Genomic DNA, 24359 nt, shown 5'->3' on the forward strand with positions numbered 1-24359 from the left:
ATGGAGGATTTGGGGAAGATCAGTGTTGAATTTGTGATTTTGTACGTTAAAATTACTGGAAAAGTTTTAAGAACTGCCAGTACTGGAAAACTATCTCTGGAAATTCTGTTATCATCGTACTAGGATCAGCTCTGGGAATCAGTATTCCTTAAAAGCTCCCTATCTGGTTTTAATGTGTAGCCTTGGGAGGGATCCACTGAGTTAATGAATGGACACTTTATAAGATCCCTTTGACGAGGAGAAAATGATTTCATAGTTTTTCCCTCCCTTCTACCTAATTAAATAGAAATTACTGGGCATGGGGTGCCTGGGTGGCTTAGTTGGTTGAGCATCCGACTTCAGCTCAGGTCATGGTCTTGCAGTTCTTGAGTTCAAGCCCCTCATTGGGTTCTGTGCTAACAAACAGCTCAGAGCCTGGAGCCTGCTTCAGATTCTGTATCTCTGTCTCTCTGTCCCTCCCCTGCTCATGCTCTGCCTCTCTCTGTCTCTCAAAAATAAGTAAATGTTAAAATTAAAAAAAAAAAAATTACTAGGCATTCAACAGCTTGCTTTTTCATGAGACTGTGTGAAAATTCAAACTCATACCAGATTAGTCCCTGCAAAATAAGATTATTACAGAGTGGCTAATTTAAATAGAGTTCGTTTAAAGCTGAATTGTGTTTAATATATTATCTTTTCAGTGGTTAGAGAACTTTATTTGTAATGTGTTTTGCAGCTAGGTGGAACATAAGAGAGACAAAAGGCTTTTCCTGCATTGCACCTGTGTTATCAATACATAATATGTTGTATCAGTCAATGAATAAATGTATGTCCTCCATCTGTTTGCTTCATAAAAGTGTAGTTTTAGGCAGTGTATAGTCAGGGCTGAGGAAAGAAAGTGGCAAGGCAAAGTACTGAGGTCGGCAGGAGGAGCTTGGGTTGTGGTTGTGGAAGGATCGTGTCACAGGTGTTCTCTGCCTTTTCTTCGGATATTTTGGCTGGTAAGCCTTCTTAACTGCACATGCTCTTGAGATTCCATATCCAGTGGCTTTCTAGGAGTGCTGTAGATACAGGGCAATGTTCCTGTTTGGGTTAACTTTTAAAGGCCAACTGGGACTCAGTTATCCACACTTTTTAAAAAAAAATTTTTTTTTAACGTTTATTCATTTTTGAGAGACAGAGAGAGACAGAGTGCAAGTGGGGGAGGGGCAGAGAGAGAGGGAGGCACAGAATCTAAAGCAGGCTCCAGGCTCTGAGCTGTTAGCACAGAGCCTAACACGGGGCTCGAACCCACGAACCATGAGATCATGACCTGAGCCGAAGTTGGATGCTTAACCGACAGAGCCACCCAGGCTCCCCAACATGCTTTTTTTTTTTTTTTTTTAATGTTCATTTTTAAGACAGAGTACGAGCGGGGGAGAGGCAGAGAGAGAAGGAGACACAGAATCTGAAGTGGGCTCCAGACTCTGAGCTGTCATCACAGAGCCCGATGAGGGCGGGGGTTGAACCCACAAACTACAAGATCATGACCTGAGCCAAAGTTGGATGCTTAACTGACTGAGCTACCCAGGTGCCCCTGTTTGGGTTAACTTTTAAATTAATAGTTACCTGGTTCTAGAAAGAAAATGTATTTATTCTGTGGTCATCTGGATTATTCCATTTAATTTTTGGTGACTGGTATTGGGGAAAAAAACTTAAGTGTATTATCTCACACAGCTGTGACAGATTGACAGACTAAGGGGCCATGTTGCCATTTTTTCCCAGCATTAAAAGATGCCTCAGAGAAGCTCAGACACCTTGAGTTGGAAAGCAGTCTATTGCTGTCCTCCCGTCCCAGCGTTGATGTCAACATCAACAACCAGGTATTCAGCTTTCTCCCTCATATACCTGTACACATCTTCAGACCTTCTGGAAATCCCTGCTTTCCAAAGCTGATGCTTTCTCTCTTCTTTCACTGGGGAATGTGTGTGTGTGGACTTCTTACAGATCTCTTTAAAAAGCACAGTTCATGTATGTTCTGGAGGAAAGGAAGAAACTTGGGCCATGATAGGAACTGTAAAGTCATCTCCTGAGTGTTTTTAAACACACATGCAAAGTGTTGTGGTTGCTTTAAACTTGTTCTTTTGATTCAGCCCATCCTCTTTCTAATTCTATTCAATGGGTTGTGCTATAGTTGAAGAACCAGTTGAAAGCCTTTCAAAATTACAGAAGGATTTGTTCAAATGGGAGCTGCTCTGTCCTATAAACAAGGAAGAGAATGGAACTTGAGATGCTTCAGCTTTGTCCTTCATAACTTTTACCACCCTGTGCCCTTGGAGTTTTAGGTGTGAGGTGGGGGGTGCATCCCAATTTAACATATTAAACTTTAGTTCATTGTTTGAGTGTAATTTAAAAATTTTCTTAAATAACTTATAGAGATAATTAAAAATAGATCAGATGAGGTAAAAATAATTTACTGTGTCAGCTACTAGGTGTCCCTACTAAATGGAAGAGTAAATTTTAGATAATGATCTGGAGACACCCTTTTTTCCATATATAGACAACAGATAACAAGGATCTGTTGAATTAATTTTGTTGTGGTTTTAAAGAGGAAAAGGGACCAGCTGATTTGTAGTGTTCTTTCATCCTTGGATAACTAGCTGGAATTTCTTCAGAGACCAGTAGAACAGAGAGAGTGATTTTCTTCTTGTCATTGTTCAAGCTATCTTTTTGAATCCAACTTGGTTTTCTTTTTCCTTTTTCTGTTTTTGCTTAGGAATGTCTTTTACAAGCTGATTAAATTCCAGAAAGGCTTTCATTTTCTTGACCCCTCAGTATTTTTCAATTATATTGATCTGTTTGCTTTCATATCGTCCATTGTTTTTACTATCTCTATAGGTAGGGGAATGCAGGGTCAGAGACAGAGGGTTAATTGAAAGCTCTAGATGAAAGTTTTAGAGGGTTAGGAATTAATTTGAGAAGAATTTAATGAAGGACTAGAATGAACCTGAAGGAGAATGGTGAATCTTGCTGGGCATAGGGTGGGAGAAGAGGAATGATTGTTACACTGGAAGGGAGTTCATGCAAATCCACTGAATAGCAATGTGTTTCTTTTGTAAAATTCCCTGCATGTCTTACTATAATATCACTGAGCCTCCAAAGCAGAGAATCTGTTAAATTAATCTTGAAGACTTGAAGAACGAACAGGAGTGTGGGTTCAGGATAGGAAAGGGAGTGTAAGAGTAGGTTAGGTAAAGGACAGTGGCTGCCGTAAAGGAACATTCTGGGGTTCACATAGCTAGAAAAAATGATAGCTAATATTTAGTGAGATTAATCAATGCCAGGCAGGAATAACAAGAAAGAACTCAGTGTTGTATTAAAAAAAAATAAGAGACCTCTTTATAACTAGAGTGCTATATACAAGTTTGATTCCTGTTTTATATATATGATACATTTTTAATCCAGTGTGATTTCTCTACCTTTATCATCAGTAGATCACGTTTTCTTAGGGAATGCAAATTAATCTTGATATAAGCTTTACTAATTAAAGTAATCTTAGAATGAAAAACCTGTAAATAAAATACATTAGGGTAAAGCAAAGTACCAATTTTGGATGATTAGCTCTAAGAATTGTGGAACTGAGAAGCTGTAAGCCAGTGACAGAATGTTAGGCTCAGACTAGCACTACTGACAGCAGAGTTGACTTCAAACTCATGTCTTGAGAACCCATTTTAGAGGGACCTTATGCCATGGGAGGCCTACATTACCCAGGATTGATGCAGTCCCTTGACATCCTGATACACTGTTGATTCAGTTCTACAAACGTGTTTATTGTTTACTTTCTGTAAGATAAACTAATAAGATGAAAGAAAACAGCTAAGAAATACAGTTTTTGGAAGGCAATATCAGGATCCATGAAGACTGACAGGCTGGAATGATGCACTATATATAAGAATATATGTTATAAATCTGAAAATACAGGATTAGGATAGAGAGGTAGAATATAACACAAGCATGTGTAAAAAAATGTTTTAGGAATATGTAAATGTGGTTTGAAGTGTGACTGGCAGAACATCTCTGTTATATTAACCAAAAGGGTTTAAAAAGGGAGGTCCAAACATAGTATTATTATAGTCATTTCTGGGTAGCACTCTTCAAAACTGATTTAGGAAACTAAAGCAGTTTGAGAAGAGAAGGAACTAAATGGTGAAAGCTCTTGAAGCTGAGTTACAACTAAGGATCAGTAGTCTCAGGAAATAGCATTTTATTTAAAAAAATTTTTTTGACGGGGGCGCCTGGGAGGCTCAGTCGGTTGAGCATCCAACTTTGGCTCACGTCATGATCTCTCGATTCGTGAGTTGGAGCCCTACGTCGGGCTCTGTGCTGACAGCTCAGAGCCTAGAACCTGCTTCAGATTCTATGTCTCCCTCTCTCTCTGCCCTCTGCATTCCTCCCCCATATGCACTCTGTCTCTCAAAAATAAATAAACATTTAAAAAAATTTATTTTTTAATTTTTTTTAATGTTTATTTATTTTTGAGAGACAGAGACAGAGTGTAAGCAGGGGACAGAGAAAGAGGGAGACACAGGATCCGAAGCAGGCTCCAGGCTGTGAGCTGTCAGCACAGAGCCTGATGCAAGGCTTGAACTCACAAACCAGGATCATGACCTGAGCTGAAGTTGGACGCTTAACCGACTGAACCAATCAGGTGCCCCAGGAAGGGCATTTTAGATATCTGAAGAGGTATTATGTGGAAGAGGCATTAGTGTAACCTGTTTTAATAGCCTCCAAGAAGAGTTGAGGTCAGCGAGTATGTAAGAGGTGTGCAGGTGTCACCTTGATATGAGAAACATTTTCTGGGGTACCTGGCTGGCTCATTCAGTGGGGTGTGTGACTCTTGATCTTGGGGTTGTGAGTTCAAGCCCCACATTGGATGTAGAAATTACTTAAAAATAAAATCTCTAACAAAAAAGAAAGGAAGGAAGGGAAAGAAAGAGAGAGAGAGAGGAAGGAAGGAAGGAAGGAAGGAAGGAAGGAAGGAAGGAAGGAAGGAAGGAAGGAAGGAAGGAAGGAAGGAAGGAATCATTTCCTAACAGTAATTTCCCAAGAAAGCAGCACGTTCTTCAATGTGGGAAGTTCCTCAGGCAAAGATAAATTAACCACATTATGGGCTCTTTTGGTGGTTGGAGGAACTGATCATTCTGTCCAACCTTGAGATGCTGTGATTAAGTGTCATTGTTGGGGTTCTTCCCTCTTTTTTGTACCTCCTCTTTTTAGAAATTTATTCACAGTTTCTGTGCTTGACCTATGTGTTTGAAGTCCTTTAGGGCTTATGCTGGATCAAGATCTATAGATTTTTCAAGTTACGTTCCTCCTCTTAATTACCTGAGGCAATTCCAAGATTTTCTTTATCTCCAGATTTCATTTTAGAAATCATTTTTTTCTTGTTCTTCAGTCAGCAAAAAAAGTGCTTAAAAAGGGGTGCCTGTCTGGCTCAGTTGGTGGAGTGTGCAACTCTTGATCTCAGAGTTGTGAATTCGAGCCCCATGTCAGGTGTAGAGATTACTTAAAAATAAAATCTTCCAAAAAAATGCTTAAAGTAACAAAAGTTAAACTGCATTTATTAGTGAGGACAGGTGGCCTAATTAAGACATGCATGGCCCATGGAGAGCAAACTGAGGGTTATTGGAGGGGTTGTGGGAGGGAGGATGGGGTAAATGGGTAAGGGGCACTAAGGAATCCACTCCTGAAATCACTGTTGCACTGTATGCTAACTAATTTGGATGTAAATTATAAAAAAAAAAAAAAAATTGAAGGAAAAGTATCAGAAAAACAAAAAGACATGCATGGCCTTTAGCAACTGGTCTCTTTTGGGAAAAGAATTAAAAGTAGGGCATGACAACTGTATTCTATTGGCTAGGAATTGGTGGGCTATTTCCATGAAGGGTCAGATAGTAAGTATTTTAGTCTTGCCAACCATACTGTCTCTGTTACAACTACTCTGGCATTGCAGCACAAAAGCAACCACATAGGAATGAGCATGGCTGTGTTCCAGTAAATTTTATTTACAAAAGCAGGTGGTGGGCTAGATTTGACCTGTGAGTTATACTTTGCTGACCTCTTCTCTTGATGGTTAAGAACTTAATCTGCAACAGGTTGCCACCATATATGATTTGGAATAATCTGTCATTTTTACCCTTTTGATTTGCTTGTATCCAGACTTTAAAAAGGTATAACCAAGAACTATCTCAAAAGCCAAACTTGGCACACAGAATAAAACAAAACAGAAAAATGAGTTTATTTTAAGGTTTCAGTCTGCAAGCCAGGGACCTGACGGCTGCAGGAGCAATGAGTCCTGAGTTGCTCACACAGACGAATTGTTTATGGGATAAATATAGAAGTTTTGTTTTTTTTTTCTCCCAGCTGATTGATTGCTTAGTGGTCCTGTTTTATTTGGATCAGGATAGCTGACTCAGGGGAACAGGGAAGTCCAGAGATGGTGTGAACTAGCTTGGCATTTAGAAGTTGTCTGGTTTTCTCTGCTGATTTCTGAGAAGAACTGTAAATTCTTTTTTTTTTTTTAGAACTGTAAATTCTTGTCAGATTTCCTTCATGTACGTATGTTGATCATCTCCATTTTTATTCTTGACATAAGTGACACCATTTCACTTGATTCTGCAAGTCATTACCTACCTGCCTTTCTTTCTTTTTTTTTCTTTCTTTCTTTCTTTCTTTCTTTCTTTCTTTCTTTCTTTCTTTCTTTCTTTCTTTCTTTCTTTCTTTCTTTCTTTCTTTCTTTCTTCTCTCCTTCCTTCCTTCCTTCCTTCCTTCCTTCCTTCCTTCCTTCCTTCCTTCCTTCCTTCCTTCCTTCCTTCCTTCTTATAATAATCTATTGTCCCATTAGCTAACATATAGTGTATACACTGTAGTCTTAGCTTCAGGAGTAGATTCCCACGATTCATCACTTACATACAACAGCCACTGCTCATCCCAGCAAGTACCTTCCTCAATGACCATCTCGCATTTTTTCCACCTTCCCAACCCCCGTCCCCATCAACCCTCAGATTACAAGTAGTTAACTTTCTTTACATCTGCCCTGGACACAGGGCAGTGGACACAGAAGGTATGTGAATAAGTCTAACTTCCCTTTGGAAATGGAGGCAGTCTTCAGACATTAGCTGTGCAACGGCCATACTTCTCCAGAAATCAGTGAGCTGGTACATATCATGTAATTAGTAAGTAGAAATTATACTTTTTATGAATGCAAAGGCAAATATTTCCTGCTTGGCAATAATTGGTAAACAATTTTCCCCGTACCCTCTTGAGTTCTTGGCTGAGACCTCTGTGACAAAAGACCGAGTAACAAGAGAAAAACAAGTTTCCTAACCCAGGAAAAAATGAATAACTCTCAGAGACAGCTTAGAATTCCTGCTTGAATACCACCTTCAGCTAGAGTTGAAAGATGCAGGGGAAGCCAGTTATGAGAAAGTTATAAGGAAAAGTCTGATAAATAAGAGTAAGGTTGTTACGCAGATTTGATTCCTTGCTTTTCATTGAGAAGGGTCTGAAGTCCCCAGGGATTAATCTTTGTCCTTCTTGGTGGAGTGGGGAGGAGGGATACTTTTGTAAGTTTATGTTCTGCTTTTAGGCAAATAGGGGGAGAGTGGAGAGCTTTTCTTGTGGCCTTCCAAGATGGACTATCAGTGGCATAGTAACTGGTTGCCACTGGAATTATGTACTATAATAAAAGAAAGTGAAAGTGTTTTAAAGCTGTTACACTCAACTGTATATCAGTAATTTTTTAATGTTCTCATACATCATAATTATAGAAGATACAGATTTTTAAAAGCAGGAAATTTTAAATCTTCCGTTATTCACTGCTAAGAGATAACTACAGTTAACGTTTTTAAGATAAATAATTTCCAAACATTTAAATATGATGTATTTTTTTAAAATAAAAGTGCAGGGACAATTGCTTTTTAAAACTAATCGATTGTAAACATCTTTCTTTATCAATGACCTATTACAGACAGTAGTTAAATTGCATGCCCATGTCACCATTGTGTTTACTCAGTTCCCTGTTGGACATTTAGATTATTGCTAACTTTCACTGTCATAATCAGTGCTGTGACAAACAGCCTTATAAATAAATACCTTCAATCATCTGATTATTTTCCTGGGAAGGAAGTGATAGGTAGAAGTATAGGCAATTTTAAAGCCTTTATACTTTTGCAAAAATTGGGAGATGGTGACAGTTTATACTTTTACTTGTGAAATGTGTGTTGAATTCTTGTCTTTGTTTGTAATATAGGCAGGTTGCTCTGAGAGTCCTATAACTTGCAAATTTCAATAATTACCAAGTAATCTCAAGTCTGCAACATAATTGACTCTGAAAAGAAAATGTCAAACTATTTTGAATTAGCCATGATTTTTCCCTACTATTAGGATATAGTTGACAAATGAATTTGTATTATATTTAAGGAATACAATGTGATGATTTTATATACATATACATTGTGAAATGATGTCTACAACTGAATTAATAAATATATCCATCACCTCACGTATTTACCTTTTTGTTTTGTTTTGGGTTTTGGTGACAGTGCTTAATTAGCAAATTTCAAGTATTCAGAACAGTATAATTAGCTATAGTCACCATGCTATACATTAGATTCTCAGAATTTAATTCATTTTATAACTGAAAGTTTGTACCTTTTTACCAAGCTTTACCCATTTTCCTACCCTCAAGCCCCTGAAAACCACCATTCTACTCTGTTTCTGAGTTGGATTTTTTGTTTGTTTAGAGTCCACATGTAAGTAATACCATGCAATATTTGTCATTCTCTGACTTGTTTCACTTAGCGTAATGCATGTTGTTGCAAATGGCAAGATTTCCTGCTTTTTTAAAACTGAAGTATAGTTGACATGCAGTTTTATATTAGTTTCAAATGTATAACATAATGATTCTACAATTAGAAGCATTATAAAATGCTCACTATAAGTGTAGTTACTATCTGTCACCATACAAAGTTACTACAGTATTATTGGCTATGTTGGCTATGCTAAGACTTCCTTGTTTTTAAACGTAAATAATATTTCATATATGTACATACACTCACCACATTTTTACTCCATTCATCCGTCGATGGATGCTTAGGTTGTTTCCATATCTCGGCTACTATGCATAATATTACAGTGAACACAGGAGGGAGATACCTACTCAAGATAGTGATTTTGTTTCCTTTGGATATATACCCAGAAGTGGGATTCCTGGATCATACAGTGTGAACTAGTCGTGATTGAAGAAGGATGTAAGGAACTTCCTGCAATTAATAGGAATCATTCCAAACACTAAGCAGTTACAGACATAGAGTTAGTCCAGAATAGTGATTCTCAGACTTACATGTGTGTTAGAATCATAGAGGAGCTTGTTAAACATTCAGATTTTAGGGGCCCCCCTGGAGGCAGATGTGTGGAAACCACACTGAGAAACACCAAATCAGAATAAGCACGTTAATTAAATCTTTTCAAATCTGAAAGAATGGTGTAGTATATAATCCCATACATGGCAGCTAGCCTGTTTTACAGAACAGAAGCTATGTGTGAGACTAAGAAAATGTTTAGAGTCAGTCTGTTGTTTAGATCAGCCTTAAATAGCAAGCACGTAATAATAATGATAATTGTTGTTGTAGTCATTCATTTTAAGGTATCAGTTGTAGTACAGATAATTTAAACTTCTTAATTTGCTTCCTTCCATTTATTTCTTTTCATAATGGTTTGTTTATAATGTTTTCATTAAGATCTTCACTGACTGGACTTGTGCCTTATTCTGTCATTTTCATAAGTCTGTACCTGAGAGTGACTGTGGCTATATAACATAATCCCAAGCAAAATCATCTGCCTGATGACAGCTCCAGAATTACAGGGATTAGCCTGTGTAGGGCCTAACCTAAAATCCGGTTGAAGTTAATTACAGCAAATGGCACATGTTCTCCATGTGTGATTTAACTCAGGCATCTGTCCTGGATGATGTAGTCAGTTCTTCAGTAGAATTAAGGCAGAAAGTCGGGCTAGATGATTTCTAGAGATCTCTACCAATTTGTATTTCATGTTTGTGACTATTGAGTCTTAGTTTGAAACTGCTTATGGTGGGAGGGGACTATTCCTGGAATAGGATAGGAAGGCTTAAGACACGTGATATCCTGGTTGTCTGAATATGAACTTTCATCAGCCCCTTTCCTATTTCTGTATAACTATAGCCCGTCAGAGTTGCTTACAGTGTATTTTTAATATCTAGGAGGAGGTGGTGAAGTTGACTGAGAAATGTCTTAATAATGCCATTGAGAGCCCAGGATTGAATGCCAGGAGAGTTCCTCCTGACTTGAAGAGTAACATTTTGAAGGCTCAAGTAGAAGCAGGGCATAAGGTAAGCTGCCTTTAATGGGGAGAGTCCTGATGAAGCGGAAATAAATGAGACTTACAGCTGAGAACCCTGAAGACACATAAAGTACATGAGTGTTAAATAAGGGTGACCTAGCTAGTGATTGCAGACAGCGAGTAGTTCCCAGAAACAGGCTCAGGATGGCAGAATGCCTTCCCAAGTCTAAGTCTAAGCTAGTTTAAGAGGAGGCAGTCATGGGAGAAAAAGTTGAGAGTAAAGACCCTCTAGGGTGTAAGAACTTTTTTTTTTTTTTTTTTAAACTTTTGTTAGGGGCACCTGGGTGGCTCAGTCGATTAAGCATCTGACTCTTGATTTCAGCTCAGGTCATGATCTCACCATTCGTGAGTTCGAGCCCACATCAGGCTCTGTGCTGTCAGCTCAGAGCCTGCTGCGTGGAATTCTCCCTCTCTCCCTGTCTCCCTCTCCCCCTCTCCCTGCCCCTCCCCACTTGCTCTCTCTCTCTCTCAAAATAAATAAATAAATTTTTAAAAAATTTAAAAAAAACCTTTTTTTCCCTTTAATTTTAATTTTCTTTTTTTTATAATTTACATCCAAATTAGCATATAGTGCTACAATGTTTTCAGGAGTAGATTCCTTAGTGCCCCTTACCCATTTAGCGCATCCTCCCCACAACCCCTCCAGTAACCCTCAGTTTGTTCTCCATATTTATGAGTCTCTTATGTTTTGTCCCCCTCCCTGTTTTTATATTATTTTTGCTTCCCTTCCCTTGGATGGAGGAAACCCTTCCAAATTCCTGTGGAAGTGAGTCCCTAATCTTTGCCATTTTTATAGCCAGAAAATCTAATGATTTTTAGATTCCTGTCAATACTAAGTCTGTGGTTTCAGGTCTTTAGCAGTCTGCTACTTCCCACCACCCATCTGACTTCAGTTTGGTAAAGTTGCATGTCACAGTAGTGACAGTTGCAAGGTGAAGGAGTTGGCTGTGACACTGTGAAGGATGCCATGCCCTTCACAGCCTTCAAGGCCTTCAAGGACCAGCCCCCATGAAGTTTATGGCATTCATGCTGTCAGAGTCTGCTTTCCCTTGGTGCTACCTAACTTTCACACTTACCCTCCATACTAAAATCAGGACAGCGGCCCGTCTCACCAAGTCATGTTATCAACTAGGATTTCAAAGTATCTTGTTGAGAAGATGCACTTTACCCATCCTGTCCCCAGGCACAAGCCTTGAACAGAACCTGAGAAGATTTGAGGAATATTGTTCATGCTTTGGTTATTTATCCTCTCCCCCTAGTGTAAACATAAAGCATGATATTTGTATATAAAAGTAAATATGAAATATGATGATACAGGCTCTGGAATCAGACATCTTGAGTTTGAATCCCTTTCTAGTCTACCACATACTAGTGTTGTGATTTGGCAAGTTAGTTTCTCTAAGCCTCAGTTCAATCGTGTTTAAGAAAAGATAATGGTAGTACCTACCTTAAGGTGGGTTACAAGGACAGCAAATGTAGAGGACATGGAATGGTGAGTGCCTGGCACATAAACAGCATTTGATCAAGTATTGAAGCTATGTGTTGTATTAGCAGTGGCGGTAGTTGTTACTGTTGTTACCTTACATGATATTTCCACTTTGGGACTTTTCTTGACTTGAAGAAGAGAAAAATAAAGTCAATAGCCCTAAAATAAAAAGATTTTATTTTACAGTTAAAAACTTCCCCATGAAGAAAAATCCAGGGCCAGATGCCTTCATTTGGGAAATCTACTGAAGAAATAATTGTTCCATACAAACTCTTTCAGAAAATAGAAGAGGAGGAAGCACTTCCCAACTCATTTAATGATACTAGTATTACCCTGGTATACCAAAACCAGCAAAAGATTTCATATGAAAAGAAACTATAGACTAATACCCTTCTTGTGCATAGACTCAAAAATCCTTAACAAAATAGACCAAGTAGGGTTTATCTCAGGAAAAAAGTCGGTTTATAATTTAAAAACCTCTGTAGTTGACCATATTAAAAAGTAAAGAAAATTGTCTCAATTCATGTGGAAAAGGCATTTCACAGAAATCAACACCCATTCGTGGTAAATGCTTACAACAAACTAGAAATAGAATGGAGCTTGTTCAGCCTGATAAAGGGTATCAACGAAAAAAGTCTACAGCTAGCATCACATGCGTGCTGAAAAACACATTCACTGAAATGGCCAGTATTAAAAACTGACCATCCCTGTGTTAGCAGTGATGGCACTCCTGCAGTGCACGTTGCTGGTAAGAATATAAAACGTTACAAGCACTTTAGGAAGCATTTGACAATGTATTAAATACACACTTCCTATATGACCCCGCAGATCCACTCTGAGGTATGTACCCCAGAGAAATGAAAACGTAGGTTCATACAGGTTATTAGCACATGAATGTTCTTAGCATTATTTGAAGTCGCTAAAAACTAGGAAAAACCCAAATGTCCATCAGCAGGTAAATAAATTGTGGTATATTCATACAGTGGAATGCTACTCAGCACATAAAAAGAAATGAATTGGTGATACATGAGCATCATGGATGGACCTCAAAAACGTCATGCTATTCTAAAGAGATAGACACTAAAAAGATAGGCATTATGATTCCATGTGTATAAAACTATAGGACATACAGCTCATTGTTTGCCGTGTGTCAGGGTTTTTGATGGGGTTGCATTGGAAGCCTCAAGGGAACGCTGTGGGGGTAGTGACAGTGTTGCACGTGTTGATTGTGGTGTTGGTTATGCACCTGTATATATTTTTCAAAATTCATCAAACCACACATTAAAAACGTGTGCTCCAGTCAGTTTTCTAGGTGTGTAGGATGGTTTAGTGTTGGTCTGGCTGTATTTCATGGACCCGAGACATGAGGGTTATGGGAGGGGCTGTGGGAGGGGGATGGGCTAAATGGGTAAAGGGCACTAAGGAATCTACTCCTGAAATCATTGTTGCACTATATGCTAACTAATTTGGATGTAAATTTAAAAAAATAAAAAAAAGTTAACAATGTGCTTTTTACTCTATGTAAATGATACCTCGATCAAGTTAAGAGAAAAAACTGATCCCCTCAGAAAAATATTTTAGAATTTCCTCCTAACATACCTTTTGTGTTCAGGGAAAAATAAAAAGCCAAATATGCAGCTTAGTATCTGTCTCTTCTTTTTATCAGGTAAATTCAAAAAATTCTGACATCGAATCTTTTGGGATTCTATATGTATTGACTAACACACCATGGTGTCTTAAATAATTGAGAGCTGTCTAGTAAAGGGCGTAAATTTGTGTACTATTGAAGTAGAAGTGTGGATTATTAATTTGGGTATGGGTGAGACTGCACTAGGTGAGGTACTGGTATTTCCATATGTAAGGTATGATTACCTCTGGAACTGAAGCAAAGTGATATTTCTGTTTTTACTGGAAAGATGTGTAAATTCCTTATTACTTTAGTATCCTTACAAAGATTTACTTTTTTTTTTCTTCATTTTCTCAGGTTACAAGAGAAGATAGCTTATTAAGTCATAAAAACGCACATGCTCAGGATGCTGCCACAAACAGGTACAGTTTGGGTTAGACTGAATTAATTTGATGTTCTTTTCCTCTTAACTTTGCTTTTTTGCTCTTTTTTCCTGTTCTTCAGTGTATCCCCAAATAATTTCAGGATATCTATTTGAAAGATAGCTTGAATTCACTCTGGTATCCATTACATCATAGCTGTTTACTTCCTAGTTTTAGATTATCTAGAGATAATTCTAATTAGTCTCTACATTCTCATCCTACTGCAGAGCAAAAGCGACCTTTAAAGATATTTTTAATCTGCATGGTGAGGAATGTATATTATTTCTCTTAACTTCAGTGCCATCCTATTATCACAGTGGCTTTGTTCTTACAAACTTTCTACTATGGGCTCTTACATTATTCACATAAATTTCTTTGCTGTTTTAGGTCCCTTCTGTGTCTCTTTCCTTTAATGAGTATTAGGCCATTTATTTGTTTTGCTAGGCTTTTATCCCCTGCTCTGTGCCAATTTGTTTTGTTCATCACTGTGTATCCAGTGTTTTGTGCTTAGTTGGTGCTAAACATTGTTGAATGAATGAGTGCTATTTCTTTTCCCATTATTCAAAATGTATTCAGTGAGCAGTTTCCTGATTAATCTTATTCAGTTCCAGGTACTATAACCAACATAGCCCTAAAGCATATAGCATGCTTCGTATTGTGTAGTTACTATTCAACAAACATACTAATTGGTGATCAGGGTAAAACTAGAATTACAATTTAACTTTTTAATTAACTTCAGTAAATCATTTGGCCCACGACATTTAATTTTTAAATTTTTTTTTAAAGTTTATTTATTTTGAGAGAACGTGTGCAATTGCAAGCAAGGGAGAGGCAGAAAAAGACGGAGAGAGAGAATCCCAAGGCAGCACCGAGCCTGACATGGGACTTGATCTGAAATGTGAGATTATGACCTGAGTCGAAATCAAGAGTTGGACACTTAACTGAATGAGCCACCCAGCCACCCCTGGCCCACAACACTTTAAATACTGTTATTATTTAGAGTCTTTTAGAACTTCATTTAAAAAAAAAATTTTTTTTTTTTCCAATAGGAAAATAATGGGGATAGGACTGCCCAGTTTCTTTGAACTCTTACTGCTGAAAACACCCTAGAATGTACTCCCAACTTCTAGATTTGTTTTTCTAAATGGCTGCTGACATTTTGAATAATCTAATTTCCCCTTAGGATTTGAAATGTATCCTTTAAGATGTGTTTAAGTTCCTGTTTATGCTTGGGTCTATTTCGGGACCTTTTCCTTTTTTGTTAATCTTCTCTCTAATCTTTTTTTCCCCCCATGCCATACCACACTTTTAAAAATTACTGTATCTCCTTTTAATATTTCAAGGTTCTAGAAACCTGTGGAGATTATATATTGTCTGTGTACCAAATGTCAAGCTTTGTACTATCTTCACATTTTGCTGTAGTAGGTATAGACTGTTTTTCCTTATCTTTTTTTATTGAGTTGTAATTTCCATACCATAACATTTTCCCTTTATAAGTATACAATTCAGTGCTTTTTAGTGTGTTGACAAAGTTTTGCACCATTACCAGTAATCTAATTCCATAACGTGGTCATCACCTCTAAGAGCAACACCATACCCATTGCAGTCTCTCCACATACTGGATTTGCTTACTCTGGACAGTTCATGTAAAGGAATCGCACAATATGTGGCCTTTGTGTCTGGTTTGTTTCAATTAACAGAATGTTTTGAAGGTTCATCCGTAGTGTATCATGTATTGGTACTTCACTCCTCTTCGGGGCTAAATAATATTCCACTTTGTAGATAGATCACATTTTGTTTATCCATGTATCAATTGATGGACACTTGTGTTCCCACTTTTTGACAATTATGAATAAAGCTGCCATGAACATTCACATAAGAGAATTTTGGGGGTGCCTGGGTGGTTCAGTTGGTTAAGTGTCTGGCTCTTGATTTGGGCTCAGGTCATGATCTCACAGTTCATGAGTTTGAGCCCTGCATCGGGCTTCACACTAACAGAGTGGAGGCTGCTTGAGATTTTCTCTGTCCCTTTCTCACTGTCCCTCCCCTGCTTGTGTGCACTCTCTCTCTCTCTCTCTCTCAAAATAAATAAACAACAACAAAAAATAATGTTTGTAGACATGCTTTCAGTTCTATTAATATATACCCAGGAGGGTTATTGCTGAGTCATTTGGTAACTCTTAGGTTCAACTTTTGAGGAACTGCCAAACTGTCTTCCAAAATAGCGACATTTTCTGTTCCCACCAACAGTGTATATGGATACCAGTTTCTCCACATTCTTTCCAGTGCTCATTGTTCTCCATCTTTAGAATTATAGCCATCCTAGAGAGTATGAAGCATGTCTCATTGTGGTTTGACTTTTGATTCACTGAGGATGTTGGATGTCTTTTTTACTTTGGAGAAATGGCTATGCAGATCATTTATTTTTGTAGTAACAGCTTTATTGAGATAAAATTTGAATGCTATGGTGGGGGAAGGGGCACCTGGGTGGCTTTAGCCACTTGAGCATCTGCTTCTTGATTTCGGCTCAGGTCATGATCCCAGGGTTGTGGGATCGAGCCCTGCATTGGGCTGAGTTGTGGAGCCTGCTTAAGATTTCCTCCCCCTCCCCCTCCCCCTCCCGCTCCCCGTCTCCCTCCCTCCCTCCCTCCCTCTCTCTCTCTCTTCCTCTCTTCCTCTCCCCCTCCCTCTCTCCCTCGCTTGTCTGTGTGTATATGCTCTAAATAAATAAATAAATAAATAAATAAATAAATAAATAAATAAATAAACAAATATGCAATTCACCCATTTAAAGAATATAATTTAGTGGGTTTTGTTTTGACATATCTGAATTTTAAAAAATTATCCATAGTTCCTTCATTGTAACTGCCATTACCTAAGTCAGTCACGGTTTATTCTTTTATTAATGGACCAGGGTTTGTTCCAAATTAACGTTGTACATGTTCTTCCTTACACATGTTGTGAGGATTTTTTTAGGGTGTATACCTACAATGGGAGTGAATTTGCTGGGTCATGACATAACACTGAGCAGAATGGCTGCGGAATCTTTTCATCTTCTTCTTTCCATGTTTTGCAGCAGTGTAAAGTACATATGACTAATCTTTTCTTGAAGGTGTGGGAGAATTCATTGTAAAACATGTTGTTTCACTCCTTTTAATACTCACTTTCTCTTACATTGAATCTTTTCCTCTGAGCTGTTTCTTCTTTCTGAAGCACAAAGTTTTTTTTTTTTTCTTTTTTAGGCTTTACTGCTTGCTTATTCTTGAAGTTCTTCATTTTCATTACTGTATGGTCTAAGAATAGGTTTAAAACAGTTTTTTTTGTTGTTGTTGTTAGTATTCAAGGTGGCCTTTCCATCTGAAGACCTATGTCTTTTTTCAGTTCTGGAAAATCATAAGTCATTATCTTCTTGAATGTCTAGTATCCGTTAATTGAAACATCTTGATTGCTGCTCTGTTTCTCACAACTATTTCTTCTTTTTTTGTTTCCTTGCCTCTTTTTGCCTCAGAGTTGTGGATGCAACAGTCATAGCTTCCACTTCACTTTTTCACTCTGGGATTTATTTCTTATTTTTTCTCATTCTCCTTGTAGGATTGGACAGGAACTGCTCCTGTTTTCACACTTTTCAGTGACATTAGGAAGGACTGGGGTTTCCTGCTGGATGTGTTTTCCTGGTGGATGACGATCTTTGGCTCTAGATTTCCCCCTTTCCTCCCTGGTGTTGAAGCCATCTGTAACGCTGCTCCTGTTCTCACTATTCTTATCTGGGATTAGACACCACTGTGATTCCGGCCAGGCCTTCGGGTAGCAGATTCTCTGGCATCCTGTCATCTGGCTAATCCTGTTGTAATATCTAGAGCACTCTAGATGTGGCTTCTGCCTTCTGCAGCAGAGCTCTGCAGCCTGTGTCCTTAAGTGTTGGCTTCTCCCTCTGGTTTCCTGACTGTTCTCCCATATCTCAGGTATTCTGATTCATTTCTAGTCCACCAAGGTTTCCCATCCATGTATTTGATAACAGCTTTTAAAAATCAGTCGCTTGGGGGCACCTGGATGGCTCAGTCGGTTAAGCGTCTGACTTCAGCTCAGGTCATGATCACGTGGTTCATGAGTTCGAGCCCCACGTCGGGTTCTGTGCTGACAGCTCGGAGCCTAGAGCCTGCTTCAGATTCTGTGTCTCCCTCTCTTTCTGCCCCTCTCCCACTCATGCGTGCGCTCTCTCTCTCTCTCTCTCTCTCTCTCAAAATGAATAAACATTAAAAAAATTTTTTTAATCAGTCACTTGATTTATCTTTTTGGTGTATCTGCCTTATTTTAAGATAAATCTTTTCTGAACCTTCAGTAAGATTTAAGAGGGAAGCAAAGTAGTCTGCCATTTTGATCCATCTGTGAATGAGTCTGATGTGGATATGAAAATTGTTACATGGTAGATGGGGAAGGGTCTCACAAAGGCATATGAGTGCAACACTGACTGCCATCACGCCCCTCACAAATTGTCATTTCTTCTTCCTCTACGTGAAGCATTACTCTTCTTCGTGAAGCCCTTTCTTTGAAAATGCTCCCTATGCCTGTATAGGTGCTCCATGATGTGAATTTATCTTTTTCTTCCAGTGCTGTATTAAATGAGAATAATGTGCCCCTTCCTGAAGATTCTCTTGCTCTGATGCATACCACACCTGCAGCAAATGGTTCTGTTCTTAAGGTAACAACCCTTACTTTTGAAGGTTTCTCTGAAGACCATACTGAGTTGAGTCCTGCAGTATAATCATAGACATCTGGTGATTTCTGGTGGATACCGGAACTTAAGCTGTAAGAAAAGCATTGAGCCTCAGTTCTCTAGGGAGAATCCTATTGTCAGATCTCTCACAAGAGTATCACGGGGTTTCTTCAGTTTCTCTGTTATTTGTTGGCCTTTTGTTTTAGGTGCTCTTTGTATTTTTGTTTTTTTGATGCTGGCTATGCCTCCCTAGTGTCTCAAATGATAGATGACACATAGTAGGCACTAAATAAATATTAATTGAAACACCAGCAACCTATCATTGTGTTGGCAGTATTAACCAGGTCATCACAGCCCCTGCCTTCCTGATAGCCACTTGTCACACCTGTATCAGTCTAGAAATCAGAGAAACCCAGTTCATTGCCCACTGAGTGTTTTAATTTGCAAGTTAAATAAGAAATTGTCCTTGCAAATAAACGTTTACCTCTTTAACTACATAAGTGCATTTATTGTAGAAATTTGCCAAATCCTTCATAAAGAGAAAAAATTAGGAATCTCCTATATTCCCACTATCCAAAGACAATGTATAGTTAATATTTAGGTGTACAATTTTTCAGACTTTTGGGTTTAAAAAAAATCCAACCTAAAATATCTTCAGTTAGGAGCTTCCTTTCTGCTAATTAAAATTCTAAAAAGCCATATTGACATTGTTGGTCATTGAAATTGAAGTGGAACCTGAGATTTTTTGGAACAGAGGAGGACATTTAATTCAAAGATTTATTGCATTTGTAATATGTACCAGACAACACGCTAGTTTCAAAAATTCAGAAGTGAATGAAACACGGCCTCTTTTTTCAAACTGCTTATATTCCACTGGGGAACAGAATTTTAATACATTGTGGTAGAGACAGATACACGCTGTTTGGGGCACTCACCCAGGCCACCGCGGGGGGGTGGGGGGAGGGTTGGTATAAGAGGAGGGAGATGTGAGAAGTGAGAGAACAACTTTTTCCTATGTGTGATTAAAATTAAGTTGAATGTTGAGACATAAATAGGAAATTGACCACAGCCTCAAGGCAGATAGGTGGAAATAGAACTGTATAAACCAAGGGCCTTTTTGTTATGTGTACTAGACCCTGAATTCTTCTTTTATTTCCAGATTGGAATTTTATCTTTTATTCTCTTTAAGTTCTTCCTACCTACCTACCTTGTCTCTCTATCTCTCTCTTCTATAGTACAGAGCTGCATCTTCCATAAGGTGCTTCAAATAGTAATTAAAAAGTGTTAATTAACATTTATGGGGGAAGTTCATATTGTACTCTTCTGTAAACAGTGATGTACTGGCACATCTGGATAAAGCAGTGTTTGTAATTTAGGCATCTTCTTCACTCACTGTCTCCTATGCTGAACCTTTTTACCTCTCTCTTCAAGTCTAAGAACTAAGAGCCAGAACAGTCTTAACCTTACCCGAGTTTTGTCTCACTAAAAAGAGTAGCTGTGTAAAAATTCACATGATACTTTATCTTTTTCAGCTTCTGATTGTAGTCTGGTTCCCCTTCAAGCAAAAGTGGAATCACTATAATAACCATGATTCCTGATGTCCTGGATTTTTTTAAAGGTTAACACCAAGCAGGCCTGAGTCAGAATTGTAAATTGAGAAGATGCGGAAAAAATTTAGTTAGGTGGTTAATGATTCATTTAACAGTTATGTATTTTTTATCTTCCCTAGGATGCTACAGATGAATTGGATGCCTTGCTTTTATCTCTTACTGAGAATCTAATTGACCACACAATCACACCTCAGGTAAATATGCTTAAAACAGCAAAGTGGAAAGGAATTTCTGTTTTGAAAAGTATTCCTGCTACATTCCAATCTTTGCCTTTTTTTAAAAAAAAGTTTATTGGGGCACCTGGGTGGCTCAGTCAGTTAAGCGTCTGACTTCGGCTCAGGTCATGATCTCGCGGTCCGTGGGTTTGAGCCCCGCGTCGGGCTCTGTGCTGACAGCTCAGAGCCTGGAGCCTGTTTCAGATTCTGTGTCTCCCTCTTTCTCTGACCCTCCCCTGTTCATGCTCTCTCTCTGTCTCAAAAATAAATAAATGTTAAAAAAAATTTTTTTTTTAAATAAAAAAAAGTTTATTTTGAGAGAGAGAGTGTGTTTGTAAGTAGGGGGGAGGGGCAGAGAGAAAGAGACAGACAGAGAGAGAGAGAGAGAGAGAGAGAGAGAGAGAGAGAGAATATCCCAAGTAGGCTCCATGCTGTCAGTGCAGAGCCCCACACAGGGCTTGATCTCATGAACTGTGAGATGGTGACCTGAGCTGAAATCAAGAGTCAGACGCTTAGCCAACTGAAGCACCCCCAAATTTTGCCTTTTTAACCATATAGTAAAACTGTTAATTTAATAAGGGGCCATACTTCAGTAACCACTTAGCTTTGCCTTTCTACTAAAATTTCACCACTTTGAATTTATGTGTCACTTTATAGAAACCACATGTTACTATAAGCCTCTTTGTTATTCAACATTATATTAAATAACATGAGAGGAAGACTGGGGATAAATATAGAGTTAAAACAATAAGGATATAGAGCATAAGAATGGTTGGCATTGAACATATTGATTGTTACTGCAGTATGGAAGATGCTCTGTTGGATACTATGGCTGAATTATAATACAAATAAGAAACAGTTCTTTCCTGCCAGAGACGTAGGGATGAAAGGTATACAAATAACTCATTTAGTGTCTTCTGAGTAACATGACAAGAACTGCTTTGGGAACTACAAGTCATTCTTAAGGCTTGGAAGTACAGATAGTGCTTTCTGTGCAGCTGGGTGTTTGCTTAGATCTTTAGTTCTTAAACTTAGGTGTGTATCAGAATCATCTGGAGGGTGCATCAAAGATTACTGGCTCCACCTTCAGAGTTTCTGATTTGGTGTCGGGGGTTGGGGCCTGAGAAGTTGCATTTCTCGCATGTTCCAGGTGATGCAGATGTGGTTTGGGAACTACTCTTTTGGAACCACCAGCTTAGATCAATAAACAGAGACTTGACCAAAGGATAAGAATAAATCACAAATCTGGAGAAGTGGATAGGCAGAAGATAAAAGGGATATTGTCAGTATTGAGCCATGGTAATCCTTTATAAAGACAAAAAAAAAAAAAAAAAAAGGAACTTTGAAGATTAATGTAAGATGGCCTAAAGGCCAGAGAAGGAATCCCTGGGGCCTAACTCAGAACCTTATTCCATGTACACTCTATCATAAGTGGATAGAGTGATGAAAATCAAATTGATGAAACAACCCTTTTGTGTCACTAATATGTTTTCCCTTCCCTAAAAATTAAGAATGCGTTTTTATTTTAAATCAAAATTTAGAATATGATGTATTTTAGATTCTGCATCTGGACTGTTACACTTACAGATTTCTCCATTACTAGGACTGTAACACTCTTTTAATAACTAGCTTTTTAACTGATTTTGATATACAGTAAGGTCAGCCAGGCATCATTATGTAGCTGTTTTGTTTTGTTACTTTTGCTTATTACTTCTTTCAGAAGAATTATAGAATTTTTTTTCAGGTCCTACCCCTCCAAAATCCTTTGGGTTTTTATTTGCAAATACATTAAATTCATAAGTTAATTTGAGGAAATTGCCAAATTTGTAATAATTTTTTTTCTTAGCTAAGAATACAATGTTTTTCTCATTTAAGACTTCCTGTATTAAAGTTTGTCATTATAGCCCCGCCAATATAAGTTCTGTACTTTCTAATTTCTATTTTTTTCTGGTATTCCTGTTTTTTTGTGAGATTTTATTTTCCCATTAATTTTAAACTGGCTTTAAGAAGGCTATTGTATTCTGAAAAAAAATTCAACAAAACTTTTCATCACTGAAAACAGTAAAACTGTACAAATAAAACAGTAAAGCTATAAAAAATTATAGATATTTAAATAAAGTATGCATTGGGGCGCCTGAGTGGCTCAGTCGGTTAAGCATCCCACTTCAGCTCAGGTCATAATATCACGGCACGTGAGTTCGAGCCCCATATCAGGCTCTGTGCTGACAGCTCAGAGCCTGGAGCCTGCTTTGGATTCTGTGCTCTCCCTCTCTCTCTGCTCCCCACCCGCACTTGTGTGCTCGCTCTCTCTCTCTCTCTCTCTCTCTCTCTCTAAAATAAATAAAACATTTAAAAAAATTAAATAAATAAAGTGCATTTTATTGAGGGAAGGGTTTTTATTATATTTTTATGTTTACCTCATTTATAGTTAGCATTCTCAAGGAGTGTGCAAATTATAATCATAAAGTTCTATCTTCCCTGAGAGGAACAAAGGCAGAAAGAATCTAAAATTTATAGCAGAAATATCTATTACTAAGGCTAGGGAAAAAGTTCTGGAAAGCGCTAAGATTCCGATCAGTTTGGAAATTAGTAAATATGTAACATAAATTTGTGACAAGATATCTCTAAGACCAATAGGATAGTATCCAATTTTTTTAAAGTCAGATGCCCAAATTATATCTCTCAGGCCACAGCAGACTACCTTCTTAGGTCCATGCAGGTCTTCTTTTGTTTGTCTTCTTTTGTTTTCCTTTGGCCTCCATTCCTGACTTCCATTCCCCTTTTCCTCCGAGGCACCCATTCTGCTGTATTTGCTGTGTGTCCTTCCAGGAACCTTTCATATATTTATTTAGATAAACATCTTCTAAAAGCAGTATGGAGGTTCCTCAAAACATTAAAAATAGAATCACCATATGATCCAGTAATTCCACTTCTGGGTATTTACCCAAAGAAAATGAAAACAGTAATTCAAAAAGATCTGTGCACCCATATGTTTATTGCGGCATTATTCATAATAGCCAAGATATAGAGGCAACCCAAATATCGACTGATATTACATGAATGGATAAAGAAGTTGTGGTATATACATACAATGGAATATTAGTAATAAAAAAGAATGAAATCTTGCCATTTGCAACAACATGGATGGAGCTAGAGGGCATAATGTTAAGTGAAATAAGGGAGACCGAGACAAGTACCATATGATTTTATTCATGTGTGCAATTTAAGAAACCAAACAAATGAACAGAGGAAAAAGAGACAAATACTAAAACAGACTCTTAAATACAGAGAACAAACTGGTGGTCACCAGAGGGGAGTTGGGTGGGTGGATGGGTGACGTAGGTGCAGGGGATTAAGGGTACACTTACCTTGATGAGCTCTGAGAAATGTATAGAATTGTTGAATCATTATATTGTACACCTGCAACTAATATAACTTCAAAAAACAACTTCACATTTCTTTGAAGGTACTGTGGGAGAATGTGGGATAAATACCCACAAGTAGTATTGCTGAATTGCGTGCATATATGAATACTGGATATTGCTCTCTGCCCCCAGAATGGCTCCCACAGTTACATTCCTACCAGTTTTTTCTTACACTGCATTTTATCTGATTGTCTAATGTGTTCCATCTTTATGGGTTTGTCTCATTGTTACAGTTCACATGAGTTAAATGGTATATTTCCTCCATTGTTTTATTGCTGATTTAAGTTTCCCCTGTGAGTGAGTCACCTATTCATTTCTTTTACCCATTTTTCTACCAGGTTTCCTGTCTTTTTCCTGATGATTTCAGGAATTTCTTGTATAGTCAGTCTAGTTGTTAATCATATGTCAGTCTTAGATATTAAAAATATGTTCTCATAATCTGTGTATTAACACATCTGAGGCATT

At 38.0% G+C, this 24359-nt stretch overlaps 1 protein-coding gene across 5 annotated transcripts in view; it reads left to right on the plus strand.

The window, feature by feature from the left end:
• Positions 1-24359, plus strand: part of EPB41L5 (erythrocyte membrane protein band 4.1 like 5) — a 143831-nt gene that overhangs the window by 106727 nt on the left and 12745 nt on the right. For all 5 annotated transcript variants that reach the window (XM_058715531.1, XM_058715530.1, XM_058715526.1 and 2 more), the window contains exons 18-22: positions 1744-1841; positions 10256-10384; positions 13866-13930; positions 18539-18629; positions 20374-20448. In XM_058715531.1, coding sequence (XP_058571514.1) covers positions 1744-1841; positions 10256-10384; positions 13866-13930; positions 18539-18629; positions 20374-20448 — 458 coding nt within the window. The remainder of the gene's footprint in view (positions 1-1743; positions 1842-10255; positions 10385-13865; positions 13931-18538; positions 18630-20373; positions 20449-24359) is intronic.

The sequence above is a fragment of the Neofelis nebulosa genome, chromosome 2 (assembly GCF_028018385.1).
Source record: "Neofelis nebulosa isolate mNeoNeb1 chromosome 2, mNeoNeb1.pri, whole genome shotgun sequence".
Classification (NCBI taxonomy): domain Eukaryota; kingdom Metazoa; phylum Chordata; class Mammalia; order Carnivora; family Felidae; genus Neofelis; species Neofelis nebulosa.